This window comes from Mobula hypostoma, chromosome 9, assembly GCF_963921235.1.
Source record: "Mobula hypostoma chromosome 9, sMobHyp1.1, whole genome shotgun sequence".
NCBI lineage: Eukaryota > Metazoa > Chordata > Chondrichthyes > Myliobatiformes > Myliobatidae > Mobula > Mobula hypostoma.
The window spans coordinates 135,696,143-135,712,107 of NC_086105.1; the positions used below are offsets into that span (position 1 = coordinate 135,696,143).

General features: G+C 44.0%; 1 protein-coding gene across 7 annotated transcripts in view; it reads left to right on the forward strand.

Moving 5' to 3' along the window:
- Positions 1–15,965, forward strand: part of ccdc78 (coiled-coil domain containing 78) — a 140,978-nt gene that overhangs the window by 35,599 nt on the left and 89,414 nt on the right. For all 7 annotated transcript variants that reach the window (XM_063059252.1, XM_063059253.1, XM_063059255.1 and 4 more), the window contains 4 exons: positions 1,287–1,450; positions 4,675–4,818; positions 5,522–5,718; positions 10,042–10,216. In XM_063059252.1, the coding sequence (XP_062915322.1) occupies positions 1,287–1,450; positions 4,675–4,818; positions 5,522–5,718; positions 10,042–10,216 (680 nt within the window). The remainder of the gene's footprint in view (positions 1–1,286; positions 1,451–4,674; positions 4,819–5,521; positions 5,719–10,041; positions 10,217–15,965) is intronic.

Genomic DNA, 15,965 nt, shown 5'->3' on the forward strand with positions numbered 1-15,965 from the left:
CATTGGTTATCATCAAACAAAAATTGAAGTCAAACTGCATAAGATTAGATGTCAGGAGAGATGATGAGAAGCTTCCTCAAAGATGCAAGTTTTAAGGAGAATCTTCTCCTGGAGTGAAGTCAAAGGGCTTGAGGGAATTCCAAAGCTTCAGGGGAATGAAATGTAGAACAGGAACAGATTAATCCGCACACAATGTTTGCTGAACTAATTAAGCTAATGATGCCTAATTAAACTAATGTCTTCTGTCTGCGATGGTCCACGTCCCTCCAATCCTGCATATTCATGTACCTTCCTAACACCTCTCTTGTATCTGAAAATTTAAAAATAAAGATTGAAGATTAGCTTTATTTGTACATCAAAACATTGGAACATACAGTGAAGGGTTATGGGCTGAGTGCAGGTCGGTGGGAATAGGTGAGAGGTAAGCACTTGGCACGGACTCGAAGGGCCGAGATGGCCTGTTTCTGTGTTGTAATTGTTATATGGTTATATGGTTAAATGTGGCATTTGCGTCAATGACCAACACAGTCCAAGGATGTGCTGGGGGCAGATTGTAAGTGTCGCCATGCTTCCGAAGCTCACAATTTACTAACCCTAATCCGTATGTCTTTGGAATGTGTGAGGAGACTGCACCCAGAGGAATCCCAATATCCATGGATATTATTGCCCGAAGAGCCCATTTATGTGTTGTATGATGGGATGAAAGCATGATATCCAGTGGTAGAGTAATCCAGGGTGGCACGGTAGCGTAGTGGTTAGCACAATGCTTTACAGTACTGGTGACCTGGGTTCAATTCCCGACACTGCCAGTAAGGAGTTCGTACGTTCTCCCCGTGACTGCATGAGTTTCCTCCGGGTGCTCCGGTTTCCTCCCACAGTAGGTAGGTTAATTGACCAATTATCCTGTGATTAGGTTAGGGTTAAATTGGGGGATTGCTGGGCAGAGCAGCTCAAAGGGTTGGTTGAGCTTATTTCATGCTGTATCTCATTAAATAAATAAATAAAAACCACAAGACCAGGGCAAGTGGAGAGCAGAGATCTCACAGGGTTGCACGCCTGGCGGAAGTTACTCAAAGCATGCAGGGCAATTCATTTGATAAAAAGACATTTAAAATCTAACAGGACAGCCTTTGCCGGTTGAGACTGCAGTGGGTAAAAGTATTGTGGTGCAGATTTTGCATTTTCATGCCAGTTTTTCAAGGGATAAATTGGGCCCACCCTTCACCAAAATTAGTTGGATGCATCATTTTGTTACTAACATATTTTGTTTCTTTTTCTTCTTCTAGGTAAATCAAAATTGCAAAATTTACAGGTCACTGCAACCCGGACTCTATCGATGTCTATGTATGAGATTTATGCTGAGGGGCTGAAGGATTTGTTACATTCCAGTGGATTGGACCCTGCTACTCTAAAGCTAGCATGCACTGCCCGGGAGGGCACTTTCATAAAGGTGCAGTTGCTGCGGTCATAGCATCAACTGAAATGCAGATAATCATGAAAAATGCAGATAATTCCCTTCATAAGTGAATTACATTATAACTGACAATAATAAGTATGTGTCTGGAGTGCATTGGGTAAACAGGTCAGTGAGTGAGCAGCAGTCAGTATTTAAATTATCAGTTCATAAAGCTCAGTAGAAATTTATCCCACTTAGAAAGAGGGATCCCAGAGAGAGATGAATCATCTGTAGTGAACAAAGGAGAACAAGACAAACATTAAATCGAAGGGTAGAATATTCAATGTGACAAGGGCTAGTGATGGACTAGAGTTGTGGGATACTTACGAGACCCAGTAGCGGGAGGCTAAAAGGTCAATAAGCAGGGAGAAAATTTAATCATGAGAAAAAAGTGGCCCAAGTAACATCCAGAGCTGTATGAATCTCTAAACAGCAAGATGGTAGTTTGGGTGTCTAGATATTGAGATGGGAATTAATAACTCAGATTGGCTTTATTTCTCACATGTGCATTGAAACGTACGGTGGAATGTATGACCAACGCAGTTCATGGTGCACAGGGAGCAGCCCACAAATGTCACCATGCTTCCAGCTCCAGCATAGCATGCCCACGATCTACTAACTCCAGAACGTGTTTGGAATGTGGGAGAGTACCAAAGCACCCAGAGAACGTAAGAACTTCTTGTAGACAGCAGTGGGAATTGACTCCTGATCTTACAGCTGAATGGGAAACAAGGAAATGGCAGATAAGTTCAATCAATGTTCTGCATCAGGCTTCATGGTGGAGGACACAACAAACATCCCAAAGATTTCTGATGGGCTAGTTTCAAACAGTGCGGAAGAACTTGTACCGATCACTATGAGGATGGGCAAGGTTTTGGAAGAATCGGTGGGACTACAAGGAGACAGGTTGCCAGGTCCAGATGGCCTGCAGCTGAGGGTTTTAAAGCAAATAGCTGCAGACAAAGTGGAGCTTTTGGCTATGGTTTTCCTACCTTTGTCAAGCTTTAGGGAGACACAACGAATTGGAAAACCACAAATATAACACCAATATTCAGAAAAGAGCAAGACAAATAGTATGTAACAAAAGTTCTGGTAGCATAATATCTGTTGTGTTATGATGTTGGAATCCATAATCATTGAGGAAATAGCTAGTCACTTAGAGAAGGATAATGTAATCCAACAAGATCAACATAATTCTTTGAAAGGTAATTTAACTAATTTTCCATATTTTTTGGAACTCTGGAATTTTTTTCCAGAGTTATCCAAAAAAAAAGTTCCAGAGCCAGGTTGTAAAAAGCAGAGTCATTAGTGGAGAACCAGTAGATGTAATGTAATAGGATTTTCAGAAGGTACTTGATGAAGTAAGGGTAGTGGGGTGGAGATATGTCTCTAGCAAAGGAGGTGTAAGGTATTCTTTCCCTCCACTAGCCGTTGGTCAAGGTGTAGCACCTGCTTAGCCCCCTGATCAGGGTCACGTGAAGCCATGGGAACAGTGGTGGATGGTCGTAGGTGCATATCACAGATCCTGGTATGCGACCACTGACACCAGGTAGACAATCGTTGTAGCGTACTGATAATGGCTGGGGTCACCCATCTTGTAAAGATACCGCACAGAAGAAGGCAATGGCAAACCACTTCTGCAGAAAAGTTTGCCAAGAACAACTATGGTCATGAAAAGATATTGATTGCCCACTTCATACGATACTGAACACAATGAACAAACAATTTCATTTAGTATTAAGCCTAGTGCATGAGACAAAAGCTTAAGGTATTAGGGAAAGTGTATTAGCATTAGATTGAAGATTGGTTATTGTATAGAAGACAGAGGTGGAATAAATGGACTTATTTTCAGGTTAGAGGATGAAGCTTGCGATATGCCCTAAGCACTGACTTCGGCTCTCAATTACTTATGTCTTATAATAATGAGAAAAGAGCAGAGAGCAAGGCATCCAAGTTTGCCAGCGGTATGAAAATAGGTGGGAGGGGCTGTTGTGAAGAGAGTATTGACTCTTTGGGATAGAATTTAGAAGTGTTCTTGTGCATGGATGGGAAGAAAAGCAGCAGACACGCAGCAAGTACTCGGAAGGCAAATGACATATTGGGGTTGGGGGGGAGGTTTTAGAATTTTGAAATAAGGAAATATTCTTACAATTGCACAGGGTGTTGATGAGGCCACACCTGGGGCACCGGGTACCGTTTTGGTCCCCCCTCCCCCCTAATTTAATAAAGAATATGCTGGCACTGTCCAAAAGAGATGCACTATGTTAATTCCTGAGATGAGGGGTTTAGAATGTGGAACAGCGTAGCACAGGAGCAGACCCTTCGGCCCACGATGTCTCTGCTGACAATGCCAATCTAACTAATCCCATCTTGCCTGTCCATGGTCTATGTGCCTCTGTTCCTTGCCCGTTCGAGCACCTATCCAAAAGCCTCTTGCACATTATGGATGCATCTGCTTCCACCATCTTCCCTGGCAGCTCAATCCAGGCATCCGCCACTCTCTGTGAATTACATAACTTGTCTGCAAAAGTCCTTTAAACTTTCCCCCTTTCATCTTAACGCTATTCCCTGTAGTATTTAACATTTCCACACCGGGGCAGCGGGTGGGAAATGACACTGACTATCTATCCTGTCAAAGCCCCTCACAATTTTATGTACTTATGTCAGGTCTCCACTCAGTCTCTGACGCTCCAAAGAGAACAATCCAAGGTCGCCCAACCTCTCCTTGCAGTTTATAGTTCTATAACAAGGGGCTATTACATTCCAGTGGATTGGACCCTGCTACTCTAAAGCTTGTGTGCACTGCCCAGGAGGGTACATTCATAAAGGTGCAGTTGCTATGCTCATAGAATCAACTGACCATGAAAATCATGAACCCTGAGACCGTAGCCTATAACTAATGGGCTACTGAATTGGCTGCGGCAATGACTGGCTTCGTGGTTGTCGACTTGCTTTGGCGAGCTTCAGCTCTGAATGTTATTTGCTTACTTTTATTGTTTGTACAATTTCTTTCCTTCTGCACGTTGGATGCTTGATAGTCTTTTTCGTAAATGGGTTCTACTGGGTTTCTTTGTTTTGTGGCTGCCTGTAAGGAGATGATTCTCAAGGTTGTCTATAGTATGCACTGATAATAACTGCACTTTGAACTAAGGAATATAGAGTTCTTTGTGCTAAAGCAGGAAACGCACTATTGAAGGTTGCAAAATGTTGGCTTTCAGGGATTGAACCGTATCACCGTCTCCTCAGCAGCAGATGCCACCACCGTTATCCGGCAAGGTTGGGCACGTCGCACGGGGGCTGTGACGGACTTTGGACCTGCAGCCAACCATTCCACTGTTGTGACGCAGCTGAACCTTCTGGTGGTGAGATCCCTGAACTCTTACTCAGAATCAGAATCAGCTTTGTTATCACTGACCAATGTTGTAAAATGTGTTATTTTGTGGCAGCAGCACAATGCAAGACATAAAGAATACTATAATTTATATAGGCATCCGTTAGTCTCGTGAGACCATGGATTTGCGCCTTGGAAGGTTTCCAGCGCGCAGGTCTGGGCAAGGTTGTATGGAAGACCGACAGTTGCCCATGCTGCAAGTCTCCCCTCTCCACGCCACCGATGTTGTCCAAGGGAAGGTCAAGGGCCGATACAGCTTGGCACCGGTGTCCTTGCAGAGCAATGTGTGGTTAAGTGCCTTGCTCAAGGACACAACACACTGCCTCAGCCAAGGCTCGAACTAGCGACCTTCAGATCACTAGACGAACGCCTTAACCACTTGGCCACGGGCCAACATACTATAATTTACAAAAAGAGAAAAAATAAATATTGAAAATAAGGAATATTTTGGTAAAACTGCCGTTTTGAGCAGGATGTGAGACAAAGTTTAGTTGGAAACCATTCTTTTATTGACTATTTCCTGCCCAACATACTGTGAGAGCAATCTTTTCTTTCTCCCCGCCCATAGATACCACATTTCTGCAAGTTGTACATGTACAATACACTGTTGCGTACTCCTTTTCCTGCTCTCTTTACTAACACTTGATTTGCATTTCTCAATGTAAAAACTGCAGCAAGACCAAAACAAGCTCCATCCAACCAAGTCAACCCTGCAGATTATTAAACTACCAGGAGCAGAGGGGCTGGCAGAAGACAAGAACGCTTTGCACTTTCAGGAAGCGTCGCTGCTTAACAAGCCACTTCTTGCCTTCTTGCAAGTGGTGAATGATCTGGCCAGTTCACCACATCCAGACAGAGTTATTAACTACAGGTAAGAAGAGAATGATACCTTGTCAGTGTTTATATGTATTGAGATCAATTAAAATATGATTGATATCAAAATGGTTTTGAACTGAGGGATACAATTGCCCATAGACTTCATAGAGTATTTGACCCTATGATCAAATTTGACGTAAGTGCTACTGACTTTGGGTGCAATACCTGTGAAGTTTGAAGCTCTTCCTGTGACTCTCTGGTTGCTTCAACTTCATTCCACATTCCAAAGGTACACTGGTAGTTTAAATGGCCATAGCTGGAACACTGCGTAAGGATCAGGGTCATCAGAATACTGGAGGGATGGGATGATACTGGAGAGGCTGCTGAGAAAATTCACCAAAATATTGCCTGGGGTGGGGCGCTTCGGTTTCAAGGAAAGATTGGACAGGTTGGGTCTGTGTCCCTTGCAGTAGAGGAGGCTGAGGGGGGCATCTGATAGAGATGTACAAAATTATAAAGGGTATAGATAGGGTTGGGTGGTGGGGTGGAGTTATATCTCTACCAAAGGAGGTGTAAGGTGCTCCTTTCCTCCGCTAGCCCTTGGGCAAGGTGTAGCACCTGCTCAGCATCCCCTCCCCCCCCGACCCGCCCACTGATCTGGGTCACGTGAAGCATTGGGAGCAGGTGGTGGATGGTCGTACGAGCAGCTGGTGCATGTCACAAGTCCTGGTTATGCGACCCCTGACGCCAGGCAGACAGTCGCTGAAGAGTAGTGATAATGGCTGGGGTCACCATTCTTGTGAAGACACTGCCTAGAAGAGGGCAATGGCAAACCACTTCTATAGAAAAAATTTGCCAAAAACGATCATGGTCATGGATAGACCATGATCCCCCATGTCATACAACACATCACATGCTGATGAAGATAGTTGGGGTAAATAATAGGAAACTTCTACCCATAGAAGCAATATCTAAAACTTGAAGTAATAGGTTTAGAGGGGATTTGAGGAAACTGAATGATCCAGAGGATAGTTGGAATCTGGGAGGCACTGCCCAGGAGGCTGATGGAGATGTGAACTCTCACATTTGAGAAGTAGTAGAACTGCACTTGAATCACCGATAAATAGAAAGTAAACCAAGTGCTGGTAAATGGAATTAGTGTAGATGGGTACTTGATAGTTGCCATGGATATTATGAGCTGAAGATTTCGATAGATATGCGCAGGCGTGTATGAACCACATTGTTTAACAGCCATTGACCAAACTTGTGACTTTATCACCAGGAAGGACATGAGAAAGCCACTTCCTCTGACAGGTTCCTTTCCAGATAGCACAGCATCCTGACTTGGAGCTAAACTGCTGGTCCTTTGCTATCACTGCGTCTGTAGTTTCCTTCCCAATGGCGTGAGTGTAGCTTCACCAGAAAGAGTACAGCAGTCTGAGAAGTTAATACAAGCACAGTTTATGATGGACATTGACGGCCTTGACATTGAGGTCTATATCTCAGGAACAAGTAATTGATTACACATTGAGTAGAAAATGGTTGCCATGTTTGCCCAGTAAAAGATTATTAACAGCATTTCAAAGTATGTTATTGTCTGTGAAATTGAACGATAAACATAAATGTAAGTAGAAGTCTTCTTCAGGCTGATATCAGGTAAACATCTGACACTACACGCATTCCAACTTAATGCCCGTTATGCCACTGGCATTTAGGGCAGCAATAAAGAATGTTATCCTCATTGCTGTTTCTGTAGCAGCTTTGTTTGACTAGTCAGGGTTGCTAGCCCTGAGGTGAGCCCCCAAACCTAGAGGACTGGTGGACCCCTCTTACCCTGGCCTCTACACTTTGATTTATTTGGCATTTATGACCCTACCAAAGGGCATCACAGCAGCTTGGCAGTTAGCATAATGCCCCTATAGCTCAGGGTGTTCTGGAGTTTGGAGATCAATTCCAGCGCCGTTCTGTAAGGAGTCTGTATATCCTCCCTGTGGAATGTGTTGGTTTTCTCCTGGTGCTCCGGTTTCCTCCCACAGTCCAAAAATGTATCGGGTCAGCGAGATGGTCGTTGTAAATTGTCCCATGATTAGGTTAGGGTTAATTGGGGTTGTCTGGAGTTGCTGGGATGGTGTGGCTCCAAGGGCCAGAAGTGGCGTCAGAGTTCGGACTTCAATTCCCGCATCATCTGCAAGGAATCTGTACGTCCTTGCCGTGCAATGCGTTGCTTTATTTTGGATGATCTGGTTTCCTCCTACAGTCCAAAGACATTATGGGGTAGGTTAACTGGTCATTGTAAATTGTCCCATGATTGAGTTAGGGTTAAATCGGTTTGTTGGGGGGTTGCCAGGGCCACATGGCTCAAAAGGTTGGAAAAGCCTATGTCACGCTGTATCGCTAAATAAATTTTATAGAAATAAATAAGAGTGAAAGCATAAAGCCCTGACTCCAGCCAGCATAGCTCTCCACTCCATGCAAGCCTCCAAATTACGACAAGATTGTAGTCCTTTTGGAGGATGCATATTCCACGTATGGTGCTTTATTAGCTGGAATCCTGCATGATATGCTTTACCTTCTTGTGTCTGATGTTAACTGTGCTTAAGAAATGTCCCCTAGCTCCATTCGTCTGGTAGTTCAATGGAAACTTTGTACTTGCTTCATAGAAAAATATGATTGGGGCAGGAACAACTCATTTACCCCTGGAGCCTGCACCACCATTTGATAAAATCACTTTAAACCTGATTCCATCCTCAGTTCTACTTTGTCACTTATCATTTTACCTCCTTTGCTTTTTAAGAATCTCATCTACCGTAGCCTTAAAATGTTCAAAGTACTTCAGTTCCTATTTGAGTTCCAAAGCCTCTCAACCCTCTGAGATCTTTTTAAACCTCATTTCTGTCTTAAAAGAAAACTACTGGTTTTAGATTTTGTCATAATGGGAAACATTCCACATTCAACATACACAGGATGCTCAGCAGGCCAGGCAGCATCTGTGGAAAAGTGTAAACGGTCAACATTTTGGGCTGAGACACTTCAAGAGTCCTGGTCAGCCATTTACTCTTTTCCACAGATTCTTCCTGGCCTGCTGAGTTCCTCCAGCATTCTGCGTGTGTTGCTTTGGATTTCCAGCATCTGCGGAATTCCTCGTGTTTGGAACATTCCATGTTCACCCTGTTAGGGCAGTTGAGGGGTTTTGAGGTTTCAATGTAGTTGTGCTTACTGTTCTGAATTCTTGTAGCTACAGACCAAGCCTGTCTGGCCTTTCTTTATGAAACAATTTGCCCATTCACGATGTTAGAATCAGAGTCAGGTTTACTATCACTGACGCAGGTCATGGGAATTTGTTTTGCAGTGCAAAAGATAAAAAAAATTGCTCTAAGTTATAAGAAGAAATATAAAACACAAGCACTGCAGAAAGAGAGCACGATAGTGAGGCAGTGTTCATGAGTTCATGGACCGTTCAGAAATCAGTTCCTATAACGTTGAGTGTGTCTACATACTCCTGTACCCTATCCTGAACGGTAGTAATGATGGTGCAGCCGGTTGGAATGCTTTCCACGGTACATCTGTAGAACTTTGCAAGAGTCTTTGGTGACGAACTCCTAGTGAAATATAGCTGCTGCCATGCCTTCGCAATTGCATCAATATATTGAGCTTAGGGAGTGATCTTCACAGATTTAGTCCTGTAAACCTTCTTAGAACTGTTTCTAATGCTTTAACATAAATCCTAAAGCAAGAAAACCAATACCATACAGAGTACTTGAGAAATGGCCTCCTCTGTGCCTTTATAAATGAAGCAAAATTCATATACTTCTGTATTCAACTCACTGACAAAGTTCTGCTTGATTTTCCAATCATGCAAACCAGCCTTAAGAACCAGGAATTAGAATGTCCAGATCCCAGAGCGTCAGACAGCAGACGGAGCTCTTCCCCGCAGAGAGTACTGATCCCTTGCTCACAGACAGAGCTCTGACAATTTTTATGGGGTGCCACGGTACTGTAGCGGTTAGTGTGATGCAATTACAGCTCGGGGGGGGGTCAGAGTTCAGATTTCAATTCTGTAAGGAGTTTGTACGTTCTCCCTGTGAATGCGTGGGTTTCCTCTGGGTGCTCCAGTTTCCTCCCTCATTCCAAAACGTACTGGTTAGTAGATTAATTGGTCATTGTAAATTGTTCTATGATTAGGCTAGTATTAAGTAGGTGGTTTGCTGTGTGGTGTGGCTCGTTGGACGGGAGGGCCTGTTCTGTGCTCTATATCTAAATATAAATCTCAAACCGGTTATGGTTTCAAAAAAAGTTTATCATTACTATTTGCGCTATCACATATTATAAGAATTAATGTGTCTGTCCATCACTTTCTTCCTGTATTTATGCCCTGTAGTGAATCCAAACTAACTCAGCTGACCCAAGATGCGTTTGGAGGGAACTGCAAGACTCGGGTTATTTGCTGCCTGCCCCCTAATCCAGACCCGCAGCATCTTTCGGCCGTCCTACGAACGTGTGCCTCCCTCTCTCAAGTGAAAAATTTCCCTGTGTTAAATGACCACTTTGTTGAGGTATGCACGGGAAAATGTTATCCACTGTGTAGCAATCGGCAAACACGGTTCTGTTTGGTTCCTGCAGCCTTGAAACCATCCGTTGGATGCTCTATGGAAGGCTGGCGATGCATAGGTTTTGTTAAGCCATCAGGGTATTTGAAGTGGCAGTAGGTATCTGCAGCTTGAAATGGTGTAATGAGCTGCCCATGGAAGGTATTGGAAGGTTAATAGGCATTCAAACAAAGAAAAACAGCTACTGGAAGAGCTCAGTGCGCCAGCATCATCTGTGCAGGCAAAGGAATATTCGATGTTGCATGAGGACTGAGAGTGTAAAGAGGAGATCACCAGTACAAAGAGGTGAGGGGCAAGCAACAGGTGGACCCAGGTGAGGAGGAGATGATGGGCCGATGGAGCCAGACATGGGAGGGAAGGGTGGGAACTTACGTTCTCAACATTATCTGTCTATCTATTAATTATTTCTTTTTGTATTTGCCATTTGCATTTTTTGCACATTAGTCATTTGTCGGTCTTTGTTTCTGTGTAGTTCTTCATTGTTCCTTTTGTATTTCTTTGTTCTACTGCGAATGCCTGCAAGAAATGAATCTCAGGGTCGTATATGGAGACATGTGTTACTTTGATAATACATTTACTTTAAACTTTGAGATAGTGAGAAAAACTGGGAAGTGAGAACAGAGGGCCACAGATCACGGAATCTGATGAGAAAGGAAAGTTACTTGAGGACCTAAGTTATAAGAAAAGGTTGAAAAGGTTAGGACTTCATTTTCTGGAGCACAGGAGAATAAGAGGAGATTTGATAGAAGCTATTCAAAATTATGAGGAGAATAGATGGGGTAAATGCAAGCAGGCTCTACTCTGTAATTCAGAAGAATGAGGGGTGACATCGTTGATGTGGTTGTGGAGTAGGTGTTTCCTATGGTGGGAGAGTCTAAGAACAGAGGACACAGCCTTAGACTAGAGGGGCATCCTTTTAGAATGGAGGTGTGGAGGAATTTCTTTAGCCAGAGATTGGCGAATCTGTGGAATTCATTGCTACAGGCAACATGGAGGCCAACTCATTGGGTATATTTAAGGCAGAGGTTGACAGATTCTTGATTTTTCAGGCCATTAAGGGATACGGAGAGAAGGCAGGAGACTGGGGCTGAGAGGAAAATTGGATCAGCTGTGATGAAATAGCAGAGCAGACTTAATGGACCAAATGGCTTAATTCTGCTCCTGTATCTTATGTTCTTATGAATGTAACTAGGCAGAGAGAGATGTTGCAATGTGTTTCAATTGCACGCTAAAAGCTGCAGCAGGGGGGAGGGAAATTACGAAAATCTCAGTGCAACTCAGAGAGAAAGGATTGTGCTAAGGTGACCTTGAGATGGCTGCAAAGGTGAAGACCCATACTGAATCTTGCTTCTCTGGTGAAGTCTTTGCATCCATTTAACCTGTTGGACATGGTCCTGAGAGGAATGTTGGTGGTACTGATCTGCTCTCCAAACCTGTACATGGAGTCACCTGCTGGGAAATTGTTCCTCCCATCCCTGCCTTCACTACTGCCTATTCAGGAAGCCAGGACTTTTGGGACATTTGTACCCCTTGACAGATGATTACTGAGCGACTCATTTGGTAAAGTGTAAGAGCGAATGATATCCAGAAGGTGGCAACATTTAACCATGACTTGTAGTGGGAAGCCACATCTCCCTTTTTGAGTGTTCTCTCTGTGAATCACACTTAATCTTTAAACTTGACTTTCTTCATGAATCTCTTTTAGAGACTAAAACAGGTAATAGTACATCAACAGTCTGTTTAACTGGCCCAATGTGTATTTCTTTTGACGTTATAAGAAATGAACAAATAGTGTGTTGAATTACATAGTGTTACGAGAATACACATAAAATTAAGATGTTTGCTGGCCTGGGCTAGCATCAGTGGCATCAGCAGTTGGTCTGCCACCTGCCCTCAGGGGAAGGAGAGATAAGGAACAATGGAGCAGCGTCTGGAGATGTGTAATGAGGGGATGTGGGAGAGAGAGCTGTCTGGAGCGGCTCCCCCCTTTGAACCCTGAACTGTTTGAAGTGATGGACAGGCGATACCCCAGCAGGGGGATAAAAAGGGACAGGTTCGCTAAGACAGGGACACACGCCACCCGAGGTAACGAGACCCTGGAAGCGGTGCGCTTCTCACGAGTGGGTGAGAAGTGCCAGACAACGACAAGGGTGGAAAGGTACGATCAGCGGGAACCCGGTGTGTGTCCGCCCTTGCCTGGGTGCCGGGTTCACTGCAGAGGATCGACCGCATCTGGAGGAGGGGTCACAGTCGGTGACCTCAGGTGACATCACCAAGGACCCGCCCAAAAGCTGTTTGTGAGCCATCCTGCTGGTCTGTGAGTGAAGCCGTTCTGAATGATGAGTTGTTCCTATTCTATCTCTCTCTTCCCCCACATTGTCCACCGCCATGGCAACGATTACTGCGAACTGAACTACTAAACTGGACTGAACTTTGAGTCATTTTGAAATTGGTCATTTACCCCTAGACAACGATAGAGCTTGATTGATGCTGTTATCTTAATTCTGTGCACATGTGCGTTTATCATCGCTGAACTGTTGCATTTATTATCCTTTCGATTAATGTGTTGCTTGTTTCTTTAATAAAACTTTCTTAGTTCTAGTACTCCAGACTCCAACTGAGTGATCCATTTCTGCTGGTTTGGCAACCCAGTTACGGGGTACGTAACAATAGGAACAGAGAGAGACCATTTTGGCCTTCTAGCCTCTAGCACCAGTTGGATCATGTACGACCTGCCTGTCTGTCTACCTACCTAGATTCTGCAACCTTAATGTCCTTTCTTTGGAAGAATTTAGCAATCTTTGTTTGGTAGTTTGTGATTGAATCCTTCTCCAATCTCTGCTGGGGAGGAAGAATTCCTCATTTGCAATGCCTCCTCATATCTTGGGTAAATGTAAGCAGGCTTTTTCCACTGAGGTTGGGTGAGACTAGAACTCGAGCTCGTGGGTTAAAGGTGAAAGGTGAACTGTTTAAAGGGAACATGAGGGGCAAATTCTTCGCTCAGAGGGTGATGAGAGTGTGGAACAAGCTGCCAGGGCAAGTGGTGGATGCGAGTTCCATTTCAACATTTATGAGAAATTTGGATAGGTCCATGGATGGAAGGGCTATGCTCTGGGTGCCTGCCAGTTGATGGGACTAGACAGATGAATAGTTCAGCATGGACTAGATGGGCTGAAGGGCCTGTTTCTGTCCTGTAGTGTTCTATCACTCTATCAACACTGTACGGTTTGGATCCAATTTTAAGTTCCTACCAAGAAGCAGTCTCTGTCTATTGGATAGCTCTGTTTATAATCTTATTATACAAACCATGAATCTACTATTGCAAAATCAGAATGACCTCTTAAGTGCATACCTTCCATTATTCCATCTCAGCAAGAGTTTAACCATCTGCACTTGACACTCACTGGCATTTATAGTTCAATCAACAACATCCTGGATGGCCATTGACCAGAAACACAACGGAACCAGCCATGATAATATGGCTATAGGAGGAGGTGAGAGGCTAGATGTCCTGCAGTCTTGTCCACCTCATCAAGCCCCTTTAAAATTTTTGAACCCACTTTAAAACTGGCTGGTCATTTAGTCAGATCACAGTTCAACATTTAGCTAATTTCTCTTTCCACAATCCTTACCACCATTAATGCCCAGAAATTAGTTTGATCTCAGTTTTGTCTTTGCTCCATGACTGAATAGCTGCAAGCCTCTGGGACATGGAATGATGCATTCCTCACATATCCTGACACCCCAAAGTCTGACCTCTATTTATAATGCATCACACCCCGGGGGCTCGCGACTGGCCGCTTTTCGAAATCCCAAGAACGCGGCCTAGAAAGTGAGCGTGCCTTTGGGGTTCTGAGGTTTTGCAGCCCTGTGGACGAGCTGATTCTGTGGTGTTGCTGACTGAAACGTCATGGGAGAAAACAAAACATCAGGAACAGCAGTTCAGCTCTCAGAGGCTCTGTCCTCGGTGAATCGCTGCTCTCTAGCGCTCTCGCGTGTGCTCTCTCTCTCTCTTGCTCTCGCTCTCTCTCATTGGCAGGGGACAGTTTGTTGCTTATTCTTGAGTCGTAGAACTCAGGGGAGAAAAAGCGATGTGACAGACTCTACCATCGCAAATCAACGAGTTGGTTTGTTATGTCTTCCCTCTCGCTGTGAAAGGGGGCGGAACCTCTTTCTCAGAAGTGTCAGTATTACAGTTGAACAAAGGGAACTATGGTGCTATGAGGGAGGAGCTGGCCAAAGTTCAATGGAACAATACCCTAGCAGGGATGACAGTGGAACAGCAATGGCAAGTGTTTCTGGGAATAATGCAGAAGGTGCAGGATCAGTTCGTTCCAAAGAGGAAGAAAGGTCCTAAGGGGAGTAAGGGGAGGCCGTGGCTGACAAGGGAAGTAATGGACAGTATAAAAATAAAAGAGAAGAAGTATAACATAGCAAAGACGAGTGGAAAGCTGGAGGATTGGGAAACTTTTAAAGAGCAACAGAAGGTAACTAAAAAGGCAATACGTGGAGAAAAAATGAGGTACAAAGGTAAACTAGCCAAGAATATAAAGGAGGATAGTAAAAGCTTCTTTAGGTATGTGAAAAGGAAAAAAATAGTTAAGACCAAAATTGGGCCCTTGAAGACAGAAGCGGGTGAATTTATTATGGGGAACAAGGAAATGGCAGACGAGTTGAACAGGTACTTTGGATCTGTCTTCACTAGGGAAGACACAAACAATCTCCCAGATGTAATAGTGGCCAAAGGACCTAGGGTAATGGATGAATTGAAGGAAATTTATATTAGGCAGGAAATGGTGTTGGATAGGCTGTTGGGTCTGAAGGCTGATAAGTCCCCGGGACCTGATGGTCTGCATCCTAGGGTACTTAAGGAGGTGGCTTTAGAAATCGTGGATGCATTAGTAATCATTTTCCAATGTTCTATAGATTCAGAATCAGTTCCTGTGGATTGGAGGTGGCTAATGTTGTCCCCCTCTTCAAGAAGGGAGGAAGAGAGAAAACAGGGAATTATAGACCGGTTAGCCTGCCGTCGGGGTTGGGGAAGATGCTGGAGTCAATTATAAAAGATGAAATTACGACACGTCTGGATAGCAGTAACAGGATTGGTCCGAGTCAGCATGGATTTATGAAGGGGAATCGTGCTTGACTAATCTTCTGGAATTTTTTGTGGATGTAACTATGAAAATAGACAAGGGAGAGCCAGTGGATGTAGTGTACCTGGACTTTCAGAAAGCCTTTGATAAAGTCCCACATAGGAGATTAGTGGGCAAAATTAGGGCACATGATACTGGGGGCAGAGTACTGACATGGATTGAAAATTGGCTGGCTGACAGGAAACAAAGAGTAGCGATTAACGGGTCCCTTTCAGAATGGCAGGCGGTAACCAGTGGGGTACTGCAGGGTTCAGTGCTGGGACTGCAGTTGTTTACAATATATATTAATGATTTAGATGAGGGAATTAAAAGTAACATTAGCAAATTTGCCAATGACACAAAGCTGGGAGGCAGTGTGAAATGTGAGGAGGATGTTATGAGAATGCAGGGTGACTTGGACAGGCTGGGTGAATGGGCGGATGCATGGCAGATGCAGTTTAATGTGGATAAATGTGAGGTTATCCACTTTGGTGGTAAGAACGGGAAGGCAGATTATTATCTAAATGGAGTCAAGTTAGGAAAAGGGGAAGTACAATGAGATC